Consider the following 18370-nt stretch of genomic DNA (forward strand, 5'->3'; position numbering starts at 1 on the left):
CAACGTCATGCGGGCTTGCACATCTTTTCAAAAATGTTTTATACACCGACAACAATAAAAACCCAGATTGAAAAAGTTTGAGACGGATTAGTAGGTCAACCAGTCCAACCAGTGCAGTTGGGTATCGGGGCCAGCAAGGTCATATCATCTGTGTCTGTAGTGACCTACATACTAATATTTCTCTCCTTGAAATAGCTTTTTTTCCGTGTAGGTTTCAGCCCAACGACAGAAATCTTAGTTACTTTAGTAAACCAGCTTTATGAGAAAAATGCATCTCTCCCTTTTCCATATCTCCATTGGCCGAGACAGAACCTGACTTCATACCACATTCCAAGATACCCCTGGGTCCCGCTCGGTTGCAATTTGGGTAGGAAATAAATGGCTGAAAAAAAATACTGGAACATTACGGGTACATTGCTGCTTATCAACAGGTGGTTTGTGTGGTCTAAAAATAGAGCTACATTCAGACCAGAGTCTTCCATGCCTGCTGGTTGTCTACTTGTGTGGAGCTGTATTTTATGTCCTCCATGTCCACCACTGACAGCTGTGGTCCGAGGGAACACCTTGTGATCCGACTGGGATGCCAGTTCCTGCTCTTCAGACGTGTTATGCAACTGTGCCAGAGATACGAGCAGCCTCAAACTTGCTGACCTCAGCGGATTGGATCTTTGTCATGTCGATCGCACATTTCTTTATATAGAAATAAGTGAACGGCAACAGCAGTCGTTTTGTGACAATTTGTTATACGATTGTTACCACAAAGGAGAATTCTGCCACTAGAGAGAATAAATATTTGGAGTGTATGATTTCCCATCTGTTAATCAATTGATTTTGTAAGATCGTATTATTTAATATTAAGTAAGTAAGTAATATTTATTTATATAGCGCTTTTCGAGACCAGGGTCACAAAGCGCTTAGACAATCAAAACAATACTCAAAAAAGTACATACTTTAAAGATCAAGATAATACTGAGAACAACACATGAGTTCGAGAAATTCAAGGAAAAGCCTGAACAAATAGAAAAGTCTTAAGGTGTTTCTTATGACATTCAGTCTTTAATTGGTTATATTTACCAAATTTTAGTCCCAAAAAAATCATGTCAGGATTCTTGAGGATCTTCACCCTGTTAGAGATTTAATGGATGTTGGCAGATGCCAATACCAGAGCAGTCTGAAGGGGAAAGAAAGGCATTATTTCTGAAATCTCTTTATTAGTTGATTTCGTGGATTTATCAAGCATATCATCTATATAAAACTGTTACATCAGGAGAGTACATTAATTTGCCCTTCAGCACCATAAACTTACTTACTTACTTATGCACTTATCAGCCAAATGTAAGGACAATAACTGCACAATCCTCGACATCACAACCTTTCAGCCAATTCAGTAAAAACAAGTTGGCTGGAATGTCGGCAAAAGACTTCTACAGCAACGATAAAATGTTGTAATATTCTACCCAAGTTTTCTGAAAGAAACTATAACTGTAAAACTATATATGTTTTTGACGCACAAAAAAGTGAAAATTAACAAGAAGGAGCTGTCTCGTCTGCAGTTGATTCAGAACTCTGCAGCGAGAATTCTGACCCGCTCTAGTAGAAGAACTCACATTTCTCCGGTCCTTAAAACTCTTCACTGGCTTCCAGTTTCTTTCAGGATCAACTTTAAAATTCTGGTTCTTACTTTCAGAGCTATTCATGGTCAGGCTCCTCCTTACATCACTGATCTGATCCAGCCTTACACCCCAGCTCGGTCTCTGAGGTCTGTGGATCAGAATCTACTTATGGTTCCACGCACACGGCTCAGGACCAGAGGAGAGAAATCTTTTCAGGCTGTTGCTCCTAAGCTTTGAAACAATCTTCCTCTCTCTTTGCGCTTGATGGAGTCTACTGACTCCTTTAAGAAACATCTTAAGACGTTTCTATTTGTTCAGGCTTTTCCTTGAATTTCTCGAACTCCTGTGTTGTTCTCGGTGTTGTCTTGATCTTTGAAGTATGTACTGTTTTGAGTATTGTTTTGATTGTTAAAGCGCTTTGTGACCCTGGTCTCGAAAAGCGCTATATAAATATATATTACTTACTTACTTACTTACAATAATAATTATAATAAAAACTACTACTGGTTTACTGGTTTTAAAATAGCCAAGTAGAATTCAGTGCACTGGTGACAGTTGCTGAGAGGAGATCACTGGACAAACTACTGTCCATCATGGACGATGACAGTCATCCTCGGAACACTGTCATCAGTGAGCAGAGAAGCAGATGCAACACTAATAGACTCAGGGACACATTCATTCCTCGGGCTATTAGATTGTACAATTCTTAGTTTGGGGGCAGGAGTGGAGTGAAAGTATGATGTTCTGTTCTATGTTAGTCTTTGTATCCTTTGTATTCGTTATTTGTCTTTGTTCTATGTTCTTTATCTTTAGACTTAGATTGTATCATATTGTACTTTCTTTTTTTTTCTCTTTGTTCTTGTTTTTATTATTTTTTATGAATAATCGTCTGTATTGCTGTGTCTAATTGGAAAAACAATTTCCCGAAAGAGACCTCCTGTGGGATCAATAATGTTCTACCTAACATAACCTAACCTAACCTAACCTAACCACCCACTAAGAAGTATTCTTTAGAAAAGCTTCTGATTTAAGACACACTTTAATTATTTTGACTAAGCAGCACAAAATCGATGGATGGTGGAAAGACAGATGGATGGATGAATGAATGAATGAATGAATGAGTGGATGGATGGATGGATGGATGGATGCATGCATGCATGGATGGATGGATGGATGGATTGATTGATTGATTGATGATGGAATGGTGGAAAGATGGATGAATGGATGGATAGAATGGTGGAAAGATTGATGGATGGATGGAATGATGTTATGGTGGATGGATGGATGGATTGATGGAATGGTAGTATGATGGATGGATGGATGGATGGATTGATGGATGATGGAATGGTGGAAAGATGGATGAATGGATGGATAGAATGGTGGAAAGATGGATGGATGGATGGATGGAATGATGTTATGGTGGAAAGGTGGATGGATGGATGGATGGATGGATGGAAGGATGGATGAATGAATGGATGAGTGGATGGAAGGTTTCGATGGATGGATGGATGGATGGATGGATTGACACGTGTGAGTCATCAACTTATGAACGTTGTTGTCCTATTAAACAGGGGCGCAGTCCTTCGTTACTATCATCAAGCTCTTCCTCAACACTCCATCCTTATTTAAAAACTATCCACAATTCACAAGACACCAAGTTCCCAGTCTGGCGTGAAGCTTGAGAAACGAGAAGCCTTGAGAAGGCAGCAAACCTGCCTGTTGGTGTGTGTTTGTGAAGAAAAGAAAAGACATCAGATTTGATTTAAAGTCACAACGGTTTACTCATAATGAGGAGAAGTGAAATGATGAGTAAACTGTTGTGACTTTATATCACATCCGATGTCTCTTCTTTTCTTTACAACTTTGAGTCCTCTTACCATTCTGAAGTTTGTGTTTGCAAAACGATCCGTCCAGGTTGTTCCTCGCCTCTCACTTGATGACAGCTAATGTATAATGGGCTCCAGCCAAACCTGGTGTGCTAGGACTTTCCAGGACTTGGCAGACAAAGAATATACAAGTCATCGTACATCATGATGTTCCGATTGCAGACGACACGACGTAACACTCAAATATGTTCCATCATTTAGCGCTGAGTAACGTAACGTAGCACAACACACAAATATGGAGTTACAGTTTCTATTTGGTGGCAGTCGGTGACACACGCCGCCACTCCGACCGACCGTCTGTATGTTTGCTGGTTCGCACCATGTGTGTGCTCTGACCTTGAACCGACCGCACACCCGCACAACGTTCTTTGACCTTCCATGTCTTGTGACCACCTGATCTGTGGAGGGGGGGCGGGGGGTGCTCTTGGTAATGTGTCTGTGAAGGCGTGCATGTGTGTGTGAGCGAAGGCTTTGCTGTGAATAACTTCTAGACACACAGCCAAGAACTGTCAACTGCCAGTGCAACACTATCCTTCCAGTCAATCTTGTTTTATAATTGTACCATTCTCATATTCGCCAGCTGAAGGCACAAGTTGCCAGTTCTCAGGCAGAAACCCGCAATTCAGTCATGATCAATATCTTTTTTTTTTTTCTTTTAATAATTTAACAACAACACAATTGGAATTCAAATATGGCAAATGATTAACCAAATGAATGATTGTGTTAGTCAAAGAAGATCACCTAAGGGGCAAAATATCTTAACAATGTACATCACAGGCAAACAAAATGTATACAACCAGACCTTCTGTAACAGGAATTATGAATCTCGTGAGTTTGTTTTTTCATTTTTGTAGGCTCGATTTATCTTTATTATCCTCGTCTCGTTATAAGTTGTTTCTGTTCCCTAAGTAAGTAAGTAATAGTTATTTGTAAAGAGCATTTCTAGACCAGGGTCACAAAGCGCTTTAACAATCAAAAACAATACACAGTTAAAATATATACTTTCAAGGTCAAGACACATAAGACAAACACAGGAGTCCCAGAAAATCAGGAAAAAGTCTGCACAAATAAAAATGTCTTAAGATGTTTCTTGAAGGAGTCAGTAGATCATCAAACACAGAGGGAGAGGAAGATCGTTCCAAAGCTTAGGAGCAACAGTCTGGAAGGATTTCTCTCCTCTGGTCCGGTAGTATGTGTGCGGAACCATCAGTAGATTCTGATCCACAGAGTCAGAGACTTAGAGCCCGAGCTGTGGTGTAAGGCTGGATCAGATCACTGACGTAAGGAAGAGCCTGACCATGAATAGATCTGAAAGTGAGAACCAGAATTTGATCCTGAAAGAAACTGGCAGCCAACGAAGAGTTTTAAGGATCGGGGAAATTTGAGTTCTTCTACTAGAGCGGGTCAGAAGTTGAAGGAAACAGTTTCTGATCAGTTTTCTGCAGTGTCGAAGAGACATGTCTTTATCAAATACAACACCCAGGTTTCTCAGGCTCAGTTTGACAGACTGACCTAAGTCACCCAAGTACTGACTCAACCCTGGAACCTTATCATCAGGAGCAATAACCAGAGTTTCAGTTTTGTCCACATTTAGCTGCAAAGTATTTTTACTCAACCATGGAGTCAGTTGGATCAAATGAGCAGTTGAGCTGGATGTCTTCAGCAAAAAAGTGTTTCCTTCAACATCAGTTTAACTCTTATATAGACATTACTAATCTGGCTTCGTTATCTTATTTTACACTTGACATATTTATATGTTTAAAAGATAACATTGAGCAAACCGCCTGCGAACCACATCAAATTACTTGGCAGGCCAGATTTTGGCCCAGAGGCTTTAAGTTTGAGGTGTACTTTATAGATCTAAATCAGGTGTCCCCAATCCTTTTTGCGCTGCACACCAACTTAATTTCGCTTTTGCAGTCACAGACTAACCCTTCAGATAAAATCAATATAAATAAATATTGTTTGTCTTTTACTCACTTTCACGAGTTTAAGGTTTCTTTTTTTCTGTAAGACTTGACCTCAACAAGCTCTTCATGTGTCACTTCAGAGAACATATACTTATTTTTCAAAACAAAACACCTTTCAGACAGCAGTTCTCAATCAAAAATAAATTATATAAATTATTACGGACCGGGGGTTGGGAGCCAGATATATAAATGGATCAGTCAATCACATCTGCAGTTTGAAGGCTGGTTTAGGCTCAACCCAACAAGCAAAAGCAACTATCTTTTAAGTAAGTAAGTAAGTAATTTGTATTTATATAGCGCTTTTCCAGACCAGGGTCACAAAGCGCTTAAAAAATCAAAACAATATTCAATAAAGTATATACTTTAAAGGTCAAGATAAAACTGAGAACAACACAGGAGTTCCAGAAAATGAAGGAAAAGCCTGCACGGATAAAAACGTCTTAAGATGTTTCTTGAAAGAGTCAGTAGATCCATCAAGAGCAAAGAGAGAGGAAGATCGTTCCAAAGCTTAGGAGCAACAGCCTGGAAGGATTTCTCTCCTCTGGTCCTGAAACGTTCTAGTGGAACCATCAGTAGATTCTGATCCACAGACCACAGAGTCCGAGCTGGGGTGCAAGACTAGATCAGATCAGTGATGTAAGGAGGAGCCTGACCATGAATAGATCTGAAAGTAAGAACCAGAATTTTAAAAGTTAATCCTGAAAGAAACTGGAAGCCAGTGAAGAGTTTTAAGGATCGAAGAAATATGAGTTCTTCTACTTGAGCAGGTCAGAATTCTCGCTGCAGAGTTCTGAGTCAACTGCAGGCGAGACAGATCCTTCTTGTTAAGACATGAAAACAAACTGTTACAATAGTCTAAAGAGAAGACACAAACGCATGGATTAAAAGCTCCAGATCATGTCGTGAACATTTTCCTAAATTAAGAGATTTTTCTCAGTTGAAGGAAACAGTTTCTGGTCAGTTTTCTGCAGTGGTGAACAAGAGACATGTCTTTATCAAATACAACACCCAGGTTTCTCAGGCTGAGTTTGACAGACTGACCTAAGTCACCCAAGTACTGACTCAAACTTATTTGGATGAGTGGATAAACTTAGTGTATTTACAGTACATTTCTTTATCCAAGCAGGTCAGTAGATACATTTGTATGGCTTTTTATATAACTAATTCCATTCTGAAATAGAAGAGTAACAATTATTTTCCTAACTGGAAGTATCATCAACTTTTACTGTTGGTGTGTCTTTGCTAGAGTCAGTACATTTGTGTACATTTGTTTTGTACTTTCTTTCACGTCCAAGTTTAACTTTTTTTTTTGCCTTTGTCATGGCGGTCTGCAACACATACTGTTTCTGATGGTCACATGATGCCATGTAAAGTAAAACCTTATACTGTATATGTTCAGGCTTTTCCTTGATTTTCTGGAACTCCTGTTGTGTTATCAGTTTTATCTTGACCTTTAAAGTATATACTTTATTGAATATTGTTTTGATTGTTAAGCACTTCGTGACCCTGGTCTGGAAAAGCGCTTTATAAGTAAAAATGACTTACTTACTTACTTATAAAGGGTATTTTTAGTACAATGAAGGATTTGCCGGAATGACTTTGGTGTGAAACTAAAGGTGATGAAAATGGAACCAGTATTGTTTTTAGGATCACTGATCAAGTGAAGAGCAGGTGTCCATAACAGTGGTCATTTGATGTTAAAATATGTACAGGTCTTCCCCATTCATTCATACAATGGTACTGATTAAATGATTATCTTAACCAAATAGATACATCTACTGAATTTACAGCAATTCAAAAGTGGATTATGAACGTAAATTGATATCATAATTCTCGGTATCAGAAACATATAAAATACTCTGTTGAACTGAGAAGGGCATAACCAGAACACAACAGCAACTGTAGCACAAACACATTTGCACATTGCGTCCTCCTTCTGACAAGCCTGACAATTAAAATTCACTTATGAAGCTAATCCTGTTGGGACTGAAGCGAGCTGTCCGACGTACAGTTATCGCAGGGTTGGCATGAGCGATGACGTCCACCGACTCGTTTATCACGAGCCCGCCTTTGGACAGGGAGGCCAGATCCAGTTACAGAGGTTTCTATGGACTCAACAATGGTGTGCTATAAATATCCTCTCGACCGAGGGTTTTCCATTCTTAACAGCACACCCACTCGCATGCTGGTGTGCTTTCACAAATATATGTAGAGATGAGAACGATCAGGAGCTCGACAAATGATCACACATGACATTGTTTAAGCATTTTTTTTAATCTAAATCTCTGAGGAGAAAAAACTGTGCAGAAAAGCTCTATTTAAAGCAGGTATTACTGGTGTGTCAGGGAACATAAATCCATAGGTATGATAGAGGGGTACATAAGAGCGCATAGGGGCCCCAAACAACACTAAACACCTTGACAGCGTTATTTACAGCTCAATCTATCAATAAAACAACAGGTGCAACATCCGCATAAACAAACAAACCTATTAGCTTTCATCTCGCTGGAACAAGAGCGAGAGAGAGGGAGGGGCAGAGTAGGCCTGGACGGAGGCTGAAGGAGTCGTGACAGAATTAAAACGAAGAAGTTAGGTAGTAGGATTCTAGTCTAGGATTGAAACAAGTTTGAATCTATTAAAGGTGTTATTCTTCTTGAAGCAGGTTAATTTATCTTTACCACCCCTTAAAGTGCCACTAATGTGTTGTTTAAGTGTGTCTCAAACGGGTGTTGGACCTCTATTGTACTCATCAGTATGTGTCTGTTTGTACAAAAATATCTTTACATTGAAATACTTACGTTAGTAAATGTTTTCAAGCCCCGCCCACTGAAAACATTTAATTTATCTGGAGATGAAATCTTGCTTACTATAACCACACCCACTCTGCTGTGATTGGTCAAGCATCAAGGTTTGTCAGCGTGTGTCTCCATCTTCAAGGGACTCGTTGTATAAACGAAGTGGGGCCTGATTACAGCTGGCTGGAGGAGGAGTGAAGACAGTTGTTGCGTCATAATGGGTGAATGCGTAACTTAGTGTAAAGCGTTTTGGCTGCTGAATAAGCATAAAAAAGCAATATATAAGTAAGAGCCATTTACCAGAAAGGACGCCGCTCTCGTAACATCTTGTTTGCAGAGATTTCAGACGGGTGAGAACTTTATAAAGTAATAACTTCCAAACATTGTCATGATGAGAGACTGGGAAGCATGTGAGACTGTTTTACATGAAATGTGTGTGTATTGTTTTTGATCATGTTAAACATGCATATTATTAGTAACTACATTAATGAGTCTGTTCCCAGGACACTTGGGATTTAGCAATATGGGTAAAAACGAGTGTCATTACTAACCTAAGCTTGACAGAAACGGCACTGTTTCCTACTTACTTTGATTACATTCATTGGTCACTATTACAGTACTTATTTAAATATATGATTGGCATCACTTTACAAATAATAACACATGTTTACTTACCTATAAATAATTATTTCCTCGTGTTTTTCTGTCAGTAAGAAGTGGTCTCCTAATAAAAATTGAAAAGGAACATCAGCAGTGCCAGATAAAGTTGGACATCGTGTTGGGGTCGAGGAACATTTAGCAGTCAAAACATAATATGTGCAGGGTGTTGAATGCCAAAATGACAGTGTTGTATGTCAGGGCAGTGGTCACAAGCTGAGGGGTCTGAGGTTTGGTCTCACATCTAACATTTCCCCTTTTGGTAATTAAGCTCTGACTGGATTTATGGCGGGGTCAAGCCATCAGGAGGAGGCAGAGAAAGTGCTGCTGGTTTAAGACCAGAAAAATTGACTCCATCAGGTGACAGAAAATTGGCACATTTATAGTTGGTTAAGTAACTGTCATAAAACTGAGACTGAACTTAAGAGGGGTCTTAGCTGTTTTTCCTAATCAAAGCTAACTCATATTATAGGGGCTGTCGGTACATTTAAAACAACTTAAAATAATGATTTCAATGATGTAACCTATCAGGTGTTACTATCTCAGGCGGCTAAGATTTTGCTCTTTTTTATTCTTATTTTTACCGTCTTATCTTCTATTTTGTTCAACTAATGAATTCTTTCCAATCAATGCATCATTTCAACAGATATTATGGTTTGGGCTTCAGGACAACGCTACATTAGGATCTACAGTAAACCAACATTGGCTACAGCGTTGTCCAGTAGAAACCATAAGTCACTCCTTAACTATGATGGAGATATATAAAGTATGTTCTGCAGAATGAGGGACTTTATCTTGGGCTCTTCAAATGAAAGTGTATCCTAACTTTCTCTTTGTTCAACCTCCAGTTAAACCAGAGAAAAGACACCAAAGGAAGAACCTCTTTGTAGATTCCTTCAGGTCAACAGAATAAGTGACTCCAACCCAAGGCTACGCTCGATGACTAAAGAAAAAAATATTAATACACAACTGCCCAAAAATCTCAATTGTATCAAATTATCCGACAGAATTGAAAAGCTGAATCTTCATGTTCTTCCTCTGTACATTGGGAACATGATAAGTGCCATAATACAGGCTTTCATCTTACCTCCTCCCCTTCCTCTTCAACACTCTTTTTCCAGTCAGTCAGCCAATGCCAAACTCCAAAGAAGCAGAACTTGGATTGAGATCAAGTGTTCAGCAGCTGAATGGAGCCGGTGCTGCGGTCCGCATGGCACGGTGTCCTGTTTCTCCACTCAGGGATGTTGCCAGCATTCACACCATTTTTACTAAACACCAAGTCAGTGAGAAGGAGACAAGGGAATACTCTTAGTACCATTTCGTCACATCATTAATATATATCTACATCAGGGTATCTCATTAAGTGCTGCATTAATGTAAATATGCTCAAATGTTTGTTTCTGGCTCAAGTTACTGAATGTCAGGCATCACATTCTCATGTGTTTTATTGAACTGCTGGACTTTCTCAGCTGTCTTATTTCACTATGTCAACCAGTCCACTTCTTAAGAAGAGTTGGAGTTGCATGGCCTTCGATCTACTTCTCTATGTTGGTTTTTTGAACAACGTTTTAGTCCTTCCGGCCACAGACTGAAGTATGAAGCAGTTTTCCTGGATGTGGACCTTCTTCTTGGCTCTTGTGGATCTTCTTCTTGGCCTCTCAGCAAGAGATTTTAGGAAAACTCCTTAAGGCTACATCGAGAAATTCTTCACGAAAGTATTGTGGACCAATCTGTTGATAAAAGAAAGCCATGGTGGAATCCAACTCTTACTGGAAAGGATTCCAACTCATTACTGAAAATGGGACCTATAGAATGACACTGGTCATGCAGTGAATAGCCCGTGTGGTTAAATTTTGTACCCCATACTCCCGGAGAACCACTTCCACAGGGTAGATCGAAGCCTTCACCAAGACTAGAAACATATGAAAGGGTTAGGCAAACTCTCATCAAGCTTCCAAGACCCTGCTGAGGGCATATTTGGCACACTTGAGTAGAGATGAGCAGAGAGATGGCGATAGTGATATTCTTCACACCTCGGCTCATCTACAGACTTAAGCTATAAATAATACTAAAGAATTGAAGATTCATCAAAGCTGACAATCTTAAGCAAACATCTTAAAGTTTTTATCTGGTAACAAAATCTTTTAACCATTTTTACATTGAACTATATTCTTATAAATTGCGCAACCATCTGTGGCAAGCATGCTTTTATTATGTATAGCTTAAGACTATAGATGAGCCAAGGTGTAAAGAATCATCATCAGTTTTGCCTGTGGTAGTGGTTCTCCTGGAGCAATAAGTTGGAATCCTTTCCAGTAAGAGTTGGATTCCACCATGGCTTCCTTTTATCAACAGATCGGTCCACAATAATTTCATGGACAATTTCTCGATGTAGCCCAGCGAAGAGGTTCTTTAATTTTCTGACCATAGAAACGAATCACTTAAGGTAAGGCTCCTTTTAATCTAAGACCACCATCCTCAGTCAGCTAATGTAGGTATCCTTCTCGGGGTGGAGGAGTGTTAGTATCTCGGGGTCTTGCTCAAGAGAGAGGCAGATCAGTGCAATGCATTGGTAATTAGTAGTGAAAAATATGTTTTGTTTTTCAAGCCAATTACCCTCGATAAAAGCGACATTACACTTGTTTTTTTAATATCTTTTTATAGTCTCTTAGAATTCTCTTACATTGGGTGAGGAGCTTGGTCATTCAGGAGGGACTCAAACTAGATCTAATGCTCCTCCACATCAAGACAAGTCTGCTGAGGAGTTTCAGGCACCTTTTAGGATACGACCCTAATGTCTGGTAGTGTAATCGCCATGTCCAACTGGGAAGGCTTTCTTTGGGACATGTTAAAGAGCGGACTGTCTCACACTTGACCTGGGAATGCCTCTTTATTCCGTCACAAGCCCCGGAATCGGACCTTGTGTAAGAGGTATAAGATGGATGAATGGATGGATGCTTAATGCTTAAAATACTTTCTCTTCTTTAAATTCATGTAGCTTACTCACACATTTATGGTGAACACCTACACCACGGTTATTGCCTTTTTTCAAGTATAAACTGTTACTCACTATATGTGCTAGCAGTAAATATAGTGTTTGCATATAATGTTTGAGACTGATAGTTCATTCAGGAAGTATAAAATCAATCAATTGCAACAAATTAAAAAATATACCATTTTAATCCATCCCACAGATTTCATGCCATTTTAACAAAAAACAAGAACCATCTGAGAAAATCCACACAAAATATATGAATTTTCTTAATGAAAGAAATCACATTCTCTTTAAAAAAAAAAGGTTTTATCAAATGTTCCTACTCTTCAATACCTTAATGTTACAAAAAGCTGCTGTCGCTAGTTTCATATGATTTCCACAGTATAGCTGCTCATGTCATCACATCCCACTGTGATTGTTTAAGATTTCTCTGTTCTTCGTTTCAGGAGGAAAGTAGATAAACAAAGTATACAACTGTATGATTCAGAACATGTAAAAGGCTGTCCACAGTGAACAAAAAATAAAACGGGTGCAAAGCATCTGCATGGTGTCAGAAGGAGTTCATCCGACATAAAGCACAACCTAATAGCAAACGCACGTGATCAGTATGAACTTTAGATTTTCACATGATGTAATAGGCCAAACATATCTTATACAAGAACAGCCTGAAATGTCATCGGACTTAAATTAAAGTTGAAAGACGAGTGAATATAAATTTGCCGGCCCTGTAAACACATAAACAGGACTGCGTATGCAAAAAACACCTGCTGTCACTTAATGAATTATAATTTTAGAACACGCTCAAGTGCTCTTTAATCTTCTCAGGCACTTAATGAAACCATAGTACGGATAAATGACTAATGTCAAACTAGTTTATCAGCAAAAATAATAAATTAATAAGTCCACCAGTGTTCCTAAGGTTAAGATTAAGGCACATATTTCAATTCATCCTTATATACCCAGGTTTTGAATTACAGTTTCACTTTGCATTAGATGTGAAAATGGTCAGCACAGTTCTTATGGCAAAATGTTCACATGACTCTTTCCTGTCAGTTGAATTCAAAAAACAACTCTGGATTTTTTCCAACTTCGTTGTTGTTAAAAAACATCCATAGTATTTGGGGGAAATGTTGTTTTTCAGCATTGATTCAAGTTCATTTTGTAATTTCCCAAAAGTGTTCAGGAATAAGGCCACCGAGATTGCATGCGAAACAACACACCCGTTGATCAAAATAATGGATTGAATCTATTGGAAGGAAAACAGCGCTAGTGGTTTCAATAAAAATCAAAGCTTATTACAGTATAGAACTTAAAGAGGAAGTTTAATTTGGAAATTATGGCCTTTTCTGTATTATTATTCATTTTTACTTGACCTGATGACGTGGTTGATGCAAAACAGAAATGTAATCTGTTGCATCAGCATAATCTATAAAGTAGTCATGTTGACCCCACCACAGTTTTGGGGTAAACAATCTCACATTATTTGGGTGTTACTTTTCTGTTTCTGTCAGCATAAAAAGCAGAGAAGAGAAGAGGGTAAACCAGTCATCTAATACAAGCAAGTCAGGACCATTGTCTCCAGCTACCAGCTGTGTAGACAATGTTTTTGGTACAACCGGATCTAGAACACTCTTTAGGTTTTCTTGCATAGCAGGACAACGTTCACGCTGTTAAACAAGAGCGTTCACTTTAAATGCACAACAACAGAAATAACCTTTGCTCAACCACCAAAATAAGTTTTTCGATTACACATTTTGGTGCATTAAACTGTGGACAGTGCTGGTCTTTTGGCCAACACATAAAGAATTGATTGACAAATCCTTAAAATGTGCCATTTTCTTCCAAAGATCCTCCTTAGAACGGAAGAGTGTCCATGAATATTTTTTCCACAATTGGAGGTGGGGGCACCAGGTCCTCCAGTTTCAGGTAAAAGATGCGTTGTAGGCCTTGTGTAGAAAGAGTCCTCAGCTCGGGCAGTTTTCCAAGCAGACGGGAGAGATAGTTGGGCTGGGTATGATCTGACCTGTTTCCACTCACGTGTTCCCTCAAACTGGTGATGAGGTGACTCTGGAAGTCCTCAACTTTTTTTGGCTCTTTAAGACCATGGCGATCTAAAAAAAATACAAGAAACATTAAAGATAAATCAATGAAAAGGGCATTATCATAAAAAGGTGAACAATGTTGTTTATTTTTTTTTACCAGTGATGATGACAAGTGCTGACAGGCAGGAGAACAAAGAGACGTCTAGGTTCATACGCTGAAGGTTCTGAGAAAAATCCATAATGGAGTCGAGCCACTCTCCGAAGCTTCGAACACACTGTGTTCGGTGAAGGAGTAAGCCGTTACAAAAGATGAGCTTGTTCTTCTCCGGAGTTGACCTGCAAGTGTTCAAGTCAGGGGGTCATTTCTCGCTTAAATAAGGTGGAATTAGGTAGTCACAGTCGTAATAGAAAAGACTTACCTGTAGGCCAGACGCAAAATAAAGAGCTCCACAAATGCAGAATCCAGCAAAAGCTCCTGGTCCTCTGTACAGAAATCCAGGAATCCTGGTATTGACTCTGCCCAGCTTTTGATGGCCTTAAGAGAACCGGTGAGCAGGTCGTAGAACTGTTTGATGTCGCTAGCATCTTCCTTTTCGTTAAGGCTCTCCTCCGTTTCCTGATACTGAAGGTAAGAACATACAAAATGGTGTTACATTATCTTCTACATTAAAATAAGTCACTTGGTCACTTCATCTGAAGATTCACCTTTGAGTAGTCAAGTTGTCCAAAGCTTGGATTTGAATCCAAATGTGCTTTCACCAGAGAGGCAATGATGCCCACATTGGGGGTCGTGGAAGAAGCCTCCAACACGGCCTTGGGTTTGGATGGTAAACGTCCTCTGCGACCTTTTAGGCTGTCAGTCCGCACAACTATGGTAAGGCAGGAGTAACAGAAAGAATGTTAGGAACACTCACATGGCCACCACTGAACAACATGCACTGAAAAGCAGCTGCTATATCCATTTCAGATTCTCTCTTTCCAAGGCTGCCACTGTAATTCTCAGGTTACTCACTGTATGTGTGCTCTGTCTAGCTTAGCTTGCAACAATTCTCGGCCCGTTTTTGCCCCTGTGACCCATTCGTCATTCAAGGCCCTAAAGAGGATCTTACCTTCTTTCACCATTCCCACAGTGAGGCACTTCTGGAACCGACAGAATTGGCAACGATTTCTTCTTCGCTTGTCCACCGGACAGTCCTTGTTGGCCAGGCAAACGTACTTTGCATTTTTCTGGACAGTCCGCTGTGAGAACAGGAGAGAAAGCGAATGAGACAAGTCTAATTTCTCATTTCTTCATTGGTCTTAGATCAGGAGAACTAATTCAGTACCTTAAAGAAGCCTTTGCATCCTTCACACGTACGAACTCCATAATGTTGGCAAGAGGCGTTATCCCCGCACACGGCACAACGTCCCTCGCTGGATCCTGGAGTATACAGTTTTGAAGGCGTGATGGCCCCGTCCACTAGCCTGGAGTTTTCAAGAGGTGCATGCTGTAAGGACACGGCGGAGCAGTGGAGGGCTGACGTGTGTTGCTGGGGTGAAAGGAAGAAGGGATCATCCTGACCAGGCAAAGCATCTGGTGGTTGGCCCATGTGAGACTGCTCCTCCGGTGTGGGGCTGAAGGTAAAAAAGGAGAGCTGCTGTGTCATGGGCAGCTTATCCAACCCTGATGATGGAGGGCTTGTATGAACGCCTGGGTTGTAAGGGCTGAACGGAGAATCCCACAAAGAAGCCGTCTGAGTCTGGAAGCTGGGTGTCGAAGGAGATGAGGCAGAATACACCGGGCTGCCATAGTAGTCAGAGCCACATGAGGACAGTGTCTCATCGAGCGCGAAAGAGCCCGGGTAACAGCCATACAGCTGGACGTCGTCCAGCTTAAAAACTTGATTTTGCATTTGAGAGTTTTCGGCCACGGGGTTGTTGCCAAATGCAAAAGTCTGGGGCGACGGAGAAGATGTAATCTTGCAGGAATACGCGTCGAACTCCCCGATGTAGCCATTTCCCACCAGAGTATTAATGCTGGGCAAAGAGGAAGCTGACAGCTGGTCCTTCTGACCGCCGATGTCCATCGCCAGCTTGGCACTGAGGTCAGGATTCAGGAACTCGGAGCTGAAGGAAGTGTCATGGGGAAGGGAGACGTACTGCGTTTGGACGCAAGACATATCTGTAGAAGGAAATGAAAAAGTTACAAAAATGTTGACTCTGTTCTTATGGTGAAAAATCTCCCTTAAAATGCCATGCAACATTCGGTAAAAACGTTTTAAAATCTCGAAAATGTTCATTTGAATTCTGACCCACTGTGGACGCAACTGACATGATTTCCATGATAGACATACATAGTTTTGTGTAATTTCTCCAACAACGTGACCCCTATGTCGTCTTAATGACTTACTAGGGTCCCAGTCGGTCATTGTGTTTGTGGCCGGTAATGCCCTGTGAGCCTCCTTGACAGGAGGGCAACCCTTTTTCACAGAGCCTCTGTCATGGATCGTGGCAGATCGTATTTCAGGTCTGCTGATCGCAATGAGACACCAGAAAGGTGGCAAAGGCTGTTAATGCCAGTGTTTATATGTTGTACATCTATCTTTGTGGGGAGCACCTAGCAACAACATCCAAGGAATGACATTTTAAGAAAGTGAGAACATCTTGGATACTTTGCCTAAACTTATCCTATTGGCTATTTGAAGATATATTTTTTGGGTCAATTGTTTGCCCATAGATGAGCATCCACTTCAAATAATAGGAGCTATTATGCACACATTTTTTTTCTGTGTTCTATTAATACAGTCCCAAGCTTGTACAGCAACAGTACTTAAGTTTCAATCAAATCTTACACCATGTAACATGATTAAGGTGAAATATTAATTGCACAAGTGTTTTGAATATCAGTCAAATCATCAGTGACACCCAACTATTTGCTTGATATTTGATCTTTACAGAAACCTTGTTAAGATTATTAGCTAGGTATTCATTTTACTTATTAGACTTTGTGTCAGGAAAAACGTCCCCATGCAGTTGAATAATAATAATTTGTAAATATAAAAGCTGCATAACATATTATAGGATCAAATTCAAAAAATAAACAATGATTAAAAATGTGTTTTATTGTAAACCCATCATTTAAAAAGATTTTAAAACTGACCTGTTCAGGTAAATGTCCAGTTATTATGAAGATGCATAAAATCCACAACGAGACCTGGAGAACGTCAGCTCTGCTGCTCACACACTCCCTCACACACCGTCCGCAGACTCATGTACACACAGACACCCTGAGTCACAGTGGGGAGACTCCATGGGCTCGGGTTTTATTTCGGAGACTTCGCAGGTAGGCGTAGTTTTTGGGTGACCTGCCATATATGGTGCGGAGGCGGGGGCGGGTTCCGGTTTCCAGCCAATCGGCGTCACTTTGGAAACAGACGTACATGCATGTGACGCACGCTCGGGATTCCATTGACGCAACAGCCTCGCGGAGGATTCTAAAAATAACCGGCCGACGACAGCGACGCTCACGTGGAGCTATTAGTGGACGTAAAGATTCCCGAAATAGACGTCTGCAGGTGAACAGCACTGGTAAAAACCCTTGTTCATATTGACGTTGGATTTATTTTTCAGACGTAGTCAGTGTTAATAAAGATGTGTTATATATAAGATTCTGAGGAGAAGGGATTCCCTTTAGAAACAACCCCTTATGAAGGCCATTTATTATGACACTAATATACTGATTTGAGATCTGTATACTAGAGTATACTGTATATATAAATGTTGTCAAAGTAAAACATTTTTTAGAAGAAATAAAAAAAATAGAGTCTTACTTCTTAAAATGTTTCCGTTTTCCAGCATAAACTTTTCTTAGGACAACTATTTTAAAAACATAAAAAAAACATAATTTTGTAAGTTAGTAAGTTTTTATTTGTATAGTGCTTTTCCACCAGACCAGGGTCACAAAGCGCTTAAACAATCAAAACAATATTCAATAAAGAATATACTTTAAAGATCGAGATAAAACTGATAACACAATAGGAGTTCCAGAAAATCAAGGAAAAGCCTGAACAAATAAAAACGTCTATTTAAAACCATCTGAAGGAAGGGATATTGCAGAATTCAGACACGTGTAAGAAATGCATTAAAACAACTCGAAGGTAAATAAATATGTGTAAGTAAGTAAGTACTTAACTTTGCAGTGAGAATTCTGACCTGCTCTGGTATTTCTCTTTAAATTTAGATAAACGATGTCGCAACATAATCTGGAGCTTGTAATCCATCCGTTTTTGTCTTCTCGTTTAGATTGTTGTAACAGTTTATTTTGGTGTCTATACAAGAAGGATCTGTCTCGCCTGCAGTTAATACAAAACTCTAAAGTATGAATTCTGACCGGCTCTAGTAGAAGAACTCACATTTCCCCGATCCTTAAAACT

At 39.8% G+C, this 18370-nt stretch overlaps 1 protein-coding gene across 1 annotated transcript; it reads right to left on the minus strand.

The window, feature by feature from the left end:
- Positions 1-12103: 12103 nt before the first annotated feature.
- Positions 12104-17226, minus strand: nr4a1 (nuclear receptor subfamily 4, group A, member 1). The gene is made up of 7 exons (XM_087801143.1): positions 17098-17226; positions 15284-16119; positions 15068-15197; positions 14664-14827; positions 14378-14580; positions 14116-14294; positions 12104-14027 (listed from the first exon to the last, which is right to left on the minus strand). Exons 2-7 carry the CDS (start codon positions 16115-16117, stop codon positions 13771-13773), a joined length of 1767 nt encoding a protein of 588 aa, XP_087657269.1. The 5' UTR covers positions 16118-16119; positions 17098-17226; the 3' UTR covers positions 12104-13770.
- Between the last annotated feature and the right edge of the window lie 1144 nt (positions 17227-18370).

Source organism: Callionymus lyra, chromosome 10 (genome assembly GCF_982586985.1).
Source record: "Callionymus lyra chromosome 10, fCalLyr1.hap1.1, whole genome shotgun sequence".
NCBI lineage: Eukaryota > Metazoa > Chordata > Actinopteri > Syngnathiformes > Callionymidae > Callionymus > Callionymus lyra.